The sequence below is a fragment of the Palaemon carinicauda genome, chromosome 36, assembly GCF_036898095.1.
Source record: "Palaemon carinicauda isolate YSFRI2023 chromosome 36, ASM3689809v2, whole genome shotgun sequence".
Lineage (NCBI taxonomy): Eukaryota > Metazoa > Arthropoda > Malacostraca > Decapoda > Palaemonidae > Palaemon > Palaemon carinicauda.
The window spans coordinates 69,771,665-69,780,234 of record NC_090760.1 but is presented as its reverse complement, the minus strand read 5'-3'; the positions used below and the strand labels follow the sequence as shown (position 1 = coordinate 69,780,234).

At 34.0% G+C, this 8,570-nt stretch overlaps 1 protein-coding gene across 1 annotated transcript; it reads left to right on the top strand.

The window, feature by feature from the left end:
* Nucleotides 1–605: 605 nt before the first annotated feature.
* LOC137628677 (protein starmaker-like) lies at nucleotides 606–2,926 on the top strand. Its single transcript, XM_068359828.1, has 3 exons — nucleotides 606–617; nucleotides 1,231–1,515; nucleotides 1,798–2,926. Exons 1-3 carry the CDS (start codon nucleotides 606–608, stop codon nucleotides 2,908–2,910), a joined length of 1,410 nt encoding a protein of 469 aa, XP_068215929.1. The 3' UTR covers nucleotides 2,911–2,926.
* Nucleotides 2,927–8,570: the final 5,644 nt, after the last annotated feature.

Here is an 8,570-nt window from a genome sequence, read left to right as displayed (position 1 = left end):
GGAGAGAGAGAAGAGAGAGAGAGAGAGGAGAGAGAGAGAGAGAGAGAGAGAGAGAGAGAGAAATACTGCTTTTAAACATATGGAATGAATAATGAACGTGCAAAAACAAGAACAATTGAGAGAGAGAGAGAGAGAGAGAGAGAGGAGAGAGAGAGAGAGAGAGAAGAGAGAGAGAGAGGAGAGAGAGAGAGAGGGCTGACGGCTCCGAAGATAATGAAGACGTGAAATTTCTTTCGGGAACTCGGAGAGCAGTTTTGAACCCGTTTTAAAAGTCTAGATGTCTTTAGTATCTCATAGTTTTCGTGTGAAAATGAATATTTTTTTTATAGAAAGAACTACAAAGGTGTGTGTGTATATATATAATATATATATATATATATATATATATATATATATATATATATATATATTACATACAATCATCATCTTTGTATTTTTTTTAGATAGAAAAAAATATAAATTTTTGCAAGAAAACTAATGAAGAGATGCTGAAGACATTTAACTCATCAACATGTCTTCAGAAAGAGACTTCATGTCTTCAAAGTCTTTCGGAGCCGTCTCTCCTTGTCATCTATCGATTTTTTTCAAAATATAGCTAATAGGAGATGAAGGAGCAGGTATATACTTTGAGAATGCATCCTACATTGTCAAAAGTGCTTACAACCAGCTTTGGAATGTTTTTGTTAACCGTCGGAGCCCTTTTCGGAAGACTCAACTTGGCTCACGGAGTGAGAGTTCTTCAGGAACGAAGCTCTCTTTGTGAGGATTATCTGTTATATCTCAACGGGAAGTTGAACACTTTCCAAAAATCTTGGACCTTCACGCTATTCTCGTGGCTTCTACCAGAGGTTGCCGCGCTTGGAGAACTGCTTTGGAGGAGGAGTTGGAACTAATGGCTCTCAGACTTCATTTCTACGAAGAGCGATAAACTTCTTCCCATTTGTTGGAAGGATGTGGAACGCCTTTGAAGAAGCTCAACAATGCGAAATGACTGCAACTGGAATGAAGACTCAAATCGATCAATTCAACGAAAACCTGAAATCCTATTGGATACTCCCAAGACTGCTTCCGGATTTGAATACAGAAAAACCTTTCTGTACACTCGAAAATGGAGCAGTTAGTAACCTCATGTTGGCAGGTGCTGCGGGTTGTCTTTTCCTTGGAGGAGCAATCATTGCGATGAGTGTTATGTCATCTAAGAAAGAAGAAAAAAGAGCAAATGCCCAACAGGAGGAAGCTAACGATATTGAAGAAACCGGTGACGCTTATGGATCAGAGGAGAAGACAGAAGAAAACTCTGACTCTTTGGAGATCGTATTGGAAGACACGTCAGGTGAAGAAGAAATTTCCGAATTTTCTGAAGAAACAAAAAATGGTGAAGAATTGCAAGAAAATTATGAAGTAGAAATTAGGGAAGCATCGGAGGATAATGAACCAAAAGAAGATAATGAAACTGTGGAAATAGTAATTGAAGAATCTTCAGAAAAAGACGAAAATTCGGATTCTTCCGAGAGCGTAAAGGAGGAAGACATTTTGGGCTCATCCGTTCAAAACCAATTTAGTTTCTTGCCTGACGAAATGGGAGAGTCAGTGGAAGCGGATGAAGATTCAGACGAAAGGGAATCTGATCCAAATACTGAAGATTCAGAAGAGGAGGAAATATCAGAACAAAATATTGAAGATTCAGAAGAGAAGGAAAATTCGGATTCTTCTGAGAGCGAAATGGAGGAAGAATTTTCGGGCATTTCCGTACAAAACCGATTTAGATTCTTGCCTGACGAAATGGAAGAATCAGAGGAAGAGGATGAAGAATCAGAGAAAGAGGATGAATCAGAACAAATTACTGAAGATTCAGATGATGATGAAGAACTGGTACAAAACACTGAAGATTCAGAAAAGGAGGAAATATCAGAACAAAATAATGAAGATTCAGATGATGAAGGAGATTCAGAAGAAAATTCGGATTCTTCTGAGAGCGAAATGGAGGAAGAATTTTCGGGCATTTCCGTACTAAACCGATTTAGATTCTTGCCTGACGAAATGGAAGAATCAGAGGAAGAGGATGAAGAATCAGAGAAAGAGGATGAATCAGAACAAATTACTGACGATTCAGATGATGATGAAGAACTGGTACAAAACACTGAAGATTCAGAAGAGGAGGAAATATCAGAACAAAATAATGAAGATTCAGATGATGAAGAAGATTCAGAAGAGGAGGAAAATTCGGATTCTTCTGAGAGTGAAATGGAGGAAGACTTTTTGGGCATTTCCGTCCAAAACCGATTTAGTTTCTTGCCTGACGAAATGGGAGAGTCATTGGAAGAGGATGAAGAATCAGAGGTAGAGGAAGAAGAATCAGAGGAAGAGGAAGAATCGGAACAAAATACTGAAGATTCAGAAGAGGAGGAAGTATCAAAAAAACATACTAAAGATTCAGTAAGTGATGAGGAATCAGAGGAAGAAGAAGAATCAGGGGAAGAATCAGAGGAAGAGGAAGAGGAAGAATCAGAGGAAGAGGAAGAGTCAGAGGAAGAAGACTCAGACGAAGAAGAAGAATCGGAGGATGAAGAAGAATCCGAGGAAGAGGATGAAGATTCAGACGATAAGGAAGAATCGGATCAAAATACTGAAGATTCAGAAGTGGATGAAGATACAGAAAAAGAGGATGAGGAAACCGAAGGCGGCCCCTGCAAAGGCAAAGGTCATCATCTGCCAAAACAAGAGCGTGCTAAAGGAATGCCCCGCAGAGGATTCCAGGGTCGTCAAAAGCCTAAAAGACAAAATCCAGGACCAAAAAAGACCGGCAAGAAGGACACAAAGGCCAAGAACCGAAAGAAGCAACATGTTGAAAAACAGCCCAAGATGCACATTCCCAGGAATCAGTTCCAGAGGAACAGAAGGAGGCTGTAAATCTGACGCGTCTTGCTTGGAGGATGCTTGGACCAGCTTACAAGGCTGGCTTTGCAGAAAAGAATAGCTGAGCTGCTTCTAGTATGCTATGTTCCCTAGTGGGGTCGTACAGGGGCTTCGTCAGGTGAACAAAAGGTCGGATATCTAGGTCTATTCTTTTGGATACTAACCTTCGGGTGGTTCTGGGGGAATAACCTAGAAGACCGGCTATGCAGAGGGAACTAGCTCGGCTTTTTCTACTATGCAGTCAAGTCCTTATAGGATGGCCCAAGAGAGTTCCTCTACTTTAAAAAAAAAAAAAAAAAAAAAAAAAAAAAAAGACTTGTAAATCTAAAAAAATTGTAAAAGCTAAAAAATCTAAAAATAAATGATAAAAAAAAATTAATAAAAACTGTATGAATATCAAAAAAAAAGGATACTTAAAAAATTTTTAAAATCCAAAAAAATACAAAAAATTATAAATCCAGAAAAAACTGGAAAAAAAATCTAAAAGGTAAAAAAAAATCCCCCACAATAAAAAAAAAAAAAAAAAGCAGAAAAAATATAAAAAGAAAGAAAGTAGGGGAAGAGGGTCGTGGGAACCAAACCTGCAAAAATGAGATGGCCAAACCCACCTGATGAGCCCTTTGGTAAGGGCGAAACCCTTAGGTCTTTCAGAGTAGTAGTAGTAGTAGTAGTAGTAGTAGTAGTAGTAGTAGTAGTAGTAACAATATATATATATATATATATATATATATATATATATATACATATATATATACATATATATACATATATATATATATATATATATATATATATATATATATGATAAATTTTGCAGATTTAGACATGATTTTCATATTCAAATAAGCCATATATTTTTTATACATCAATGTCTGGATTCTCTTAACGACCTCGGGATCAGAGCCCCTGGCGAAATCACACAAAGACAAGAGCTTGTGACCAGCCGGGTAAGTTACTGTTTATACAAGCTTCCCAGACAAGGATTCGACTCCCGGCCGGTCACAAGCTCTTGTCTATGCGTGATTTCGACTGGGGCTCTGATCCCGAGGTCGTTAAGAGAATCCAGACATTATTGTATCAAGAATATGTGGTTTATTTGAATATATATATATATATATATATATATATATATATATATATATATATATATATATATATATGTATATATATATTTGTCATGTCAAGGGCCTCAATATTTCAGATAGGTTTACTGAGGGGAATACATTTATCACTACTCTTCCCAAAATTATCGGGGCCAACTGTCTCCCTCTTCAGGTGAGTCGACATACTTGAAGAGGGAGGCAATTGCTCTCCCCCCCCCCCCCAACCCTTCCAAAGAATGATAGATAAATACATTTGGTACTTTCCTGTTATTGCCCCACCACTAATTTCGTGATATTAACATTATTATTTTCTTCCACATTTTTCTTTTTCAGATAAAACAAGCCCACAAATGGATAATTTAAAGACACTCATTCGAAAACTTGACAACGAGGAGAAATGCATAAAATGGTTAAAAGAGGTTGGAATCATGCATTGTTATTATTATTATTATTATTATTATTACTAGCCGAGCTACAACCCTAGTTGGTAAAGCAAGATGCTATGAGCCCAAGGGCTCCAACAGTGAAAATGTGCAAATGGGCACTCAATGAATCTAGGAGGAAACGTGAATGGGTGGCGTTGTTCTAAAAGGGACTGTAGAAGAAGAAGGAGTACGAACGAATATTTGGCTTGTTATATCAAGGCTGCCCTTTGAGGATATAACTCTTCGTTTATTCATGGGCGTATGAGCTGACTTCAATCAAATAATGCGAGAGAGAACTTGGAATGAATAAAAACACAACGCTTGACTGGAACAATTACATGCGAGAGGTATGTCTTTGGAAGCTTCTTAGATATCCTGATGTAATTGGAGGACCAGGTATGAGCTAATGATGGGGGGGTTTCGGGGAGACTATAGGTCTACCTGTTGAGTCACCAACAGCCAATGCCTCGCCACCCTTGGCTCTAGCTTGGGTGGAGAGGCGGCTTGGGCGCTGATCAAATCTGTATATGGTCAGTCTCAGGGGCACTGTCACTGTCCATTGCCTCTGCCATTCATGAGTGACCTTTAAACCTTTGAATTTAATTACGAGTTCTCTTGCTTGAGAGTACACTTGGGCACACTATTCTATCTTATTTCTCTTCCTTTTGTTTTGTTAAAGTTTTTATAGTTTATATAGGAAATAGTTATCTTAGTGATGTTACTGTTCTTAAGATATTTTATTTTTCCTAGTTTCCTTTCATCACTGGGAAATTTTCCCTGTTGGGGCCCGTGGGCTTATAGCATCCTGCTTTTCTAACTACGGTTGTAGGTTAGCAAGTAGTAATAATAATAATAAAAATAATAATAACAATAACAAAAATAATAATTATCATCATTATTATTTTAATGATGTTACTGTTCTTAAAATATGCTATTTTTCCTTGTTTCCTTTCCTCACTGGGCTATTTTCAATGTTCGAGCCCCTGGGCTTATAGCATTCTGGTTTTCCAACTAGGGTTGTAACTTAGCAAGTAATAATAATAATAATAATAATAATAATAATAATAATAATAATAATAATAATAATATATGAAGCGACACTAGGATTACTGAGACATCACGAGAGAGAGAACATTCCTCCTGTATTAATTGAATCCTACAGAGCCATGAGAAAGGTGTTACACTATTGCTTCAGAAGGAAATTCTCTTAACGCACAAATAAATGAAAAGAACTGACAGCTTCAGAGACGCAGAGCCCTTTTGTCTCTGACACAGAGGCTGCTTCAAGTGGAATTCACTCCGCAAAGAAATATATGGAATGCTATAAATTCTAGATCTATGATTAGCAAACTTTAGAGGTTGGTTTTCTATGTGGGATGCGAGAGAAGAAATGTAAAATGAAATGATGGGAGATCATAGTTAACAATGGAAAAAAACGTTGTACAGACACATACAGAAATATATATATATATATATATATATATATATATATATATATATATATATATATATATATATATATATATATATATATATATATATATATATACACACACATACGTACTGCATATATATATATATATATATATATATATATGCATATATATATATATATATATATATATATATATATATATATATGCATATACATATATATACAGTATATACATATATATGTGTGTGTGTGAGGTTTTAGGGGGTGAAGTTGCTATCCCTACACCCTGTTGCTTGACTTTAACCAATCCCGGTATCCATTCACAGCTAGCTGGGCGCACTTTGACCCGATAGTCCTGAATCGAACGCCATCCCAGGGATCCACAACCTGAGTACTGAACCGCTTATATGGGTTTTTATATATACTGTATATATTGGCAGCAGAGAATTAATGAATGAATTATAGAATTTAACAGATGTTATTTATCGAATTATCATTATTAATTATAATTCATTCAAAGGACTTTAATTGGTTTAATTGAGTTAGAAGTTTATTATTTCTAGTAACTAAGATATTGAGTTAATTGAATTTAGGAGATTTATTTGATAAATGTGTGAATTATTAACTTTGTTTGTTGGATCTATTTTTGAATTATGATTTATAGTATATTAAATTCATATATTCTAGTTTAGTAGTTGATTATTTTTTATTGAATTTATTTTAATTCATTATTGATGTTTGTTTATTGTGTTTTTGTGTTTAGATGATTGAATTAGTACTAATATCGTTTTTTAATCTAATTATTATTATTATTATTATTATTATTATCCAAGCTACAACCTAGTTGGAAGAGCATGATGCTATAAACCCAAAGGCTCCAACAGGAAAAATAGCTCAGTGAGGAAAGGAAATAAGTAAATAAACTACAAGAGAAGTAATGAATAATATGAAATATTTTATGAGCAGTAACAACATTAAAACAGATATTTCATATATAGACTATAAAAGCTTAAAAACAAAGAAAAAGAAGAGAAATAATGTAGAATAGTGTGCCCGAATGTACCCTCAAGCAAGAGAACTCTTCTAACCCAAGACGGTGGTAGACCATAGTACAGAGGCTATGGCACTGTACAGAAGTCTATGATTAGGCTGTATTATAAATTTAATTACTAAAATTGGTTATTTAAGCGAGTAGTTTCTGAAAAATGTTGATATAAATTAAGTTGGTGAAAATATTACTGAATAAACTTCTAAATTACAGATTTTATTGTTGTTAAAACCACTTGATTAAATAATTCGAGTATAATTATCTAATTAATTATATTCAGTTTCATTATCCCTACTAACTTGAAGTATTATCGAATACATATTCCAATTATATTCAAAGTTATTACACTAATTGGTTATCAAATAAAGGTTTTGAAATAAAAAACGTATTATTATTATTATTATTATTATTATTATTATTATTATTAGCTAAGCTACAACCCTTGTTGGTAAAGCAGGATGCCGTAAGCCTAAGGTCTCCAACATGGAAAGATAGCCCAGTGAGGAAAGAAAATAAAGATATAAATTAACTATGTGAGAGATAATGAACAATTAAAATCGAATATAAAATATTAAAATATTGGAATATTAAAACATATATTCCATATATATACTATAAAAAGGCTTATGTGAGCCTGTTCAACATAACAACATTTGCTGCAAGTTTGAACTTTTGAAGTTCTACTGATTCAACTACCCGATTAGGAAGACATTCCACAACTTGGTCACAGCTGGATTAAAACTTCTAGAATACTGTGTAGTATTGAGCCTCACGATGGAGATGGCCTGACTATTAAAATTAACTAACCGTGAGTTATATATAGGTATTTAAATAAAAATATATTGATAAAATACTAAATTTAAAAAGGGGGAACTGTTAATAGAGATTTAGCCCAGTCGCCGCCAACGCCTCAAAACTCAATTCCAGCTTTTTTTTTCTTTTTTTTTATTACAGCCGTCAGCGAAATGACCATTCCTTCCTGACCTTGGTCGTGTCAGTATTTTTTTTTCTTTTTTGTAAGTTTTTTTTTCTTATTTTGGTCCTTTTTTTCCTTGCTGTTTTTTTTTAGAATAGTTTGCTCTCTCTCTCTCTCTCTCTCTCTCTCTCTCTCTCTCTCTCTCTCTCTCTCTCTCTCTCTCTCTCTCTCTCTCTCTCTCTCTCATATATATATACACATATATATACATATATATATATATATATATATATATATATATATATACATTATATATATATATATATATATATATATATATATATATATATATATATATATATATATATATTTGAAATATATATAAAAAATGTAATTCAATAAACTACAAAGCATTTTTTCCACTTTTCCTTTTAACATAATAATTCCTTTTGTATAAATTCAATTTTATTTTTTATATTTATTTGTCACGCTTTAGCTTTTGATTGGCCTATATGCCCATATTCTCAATGTTTTTCATAAAAAGAAAAGAAGTCTAACTGTATAAGACTTTCATTAACTCAACCTTCTTCTTCGTTTGAAAAACTCAGCTTCCCTTATATTATTTAATCCATTTTCGTCTTATATTCAGAATAATTGTTTTATATTTCATATTATAGTTCTCTTGCTTAGGGGTGCACTCGGGCACACTTATTTTGTTACAGTATAT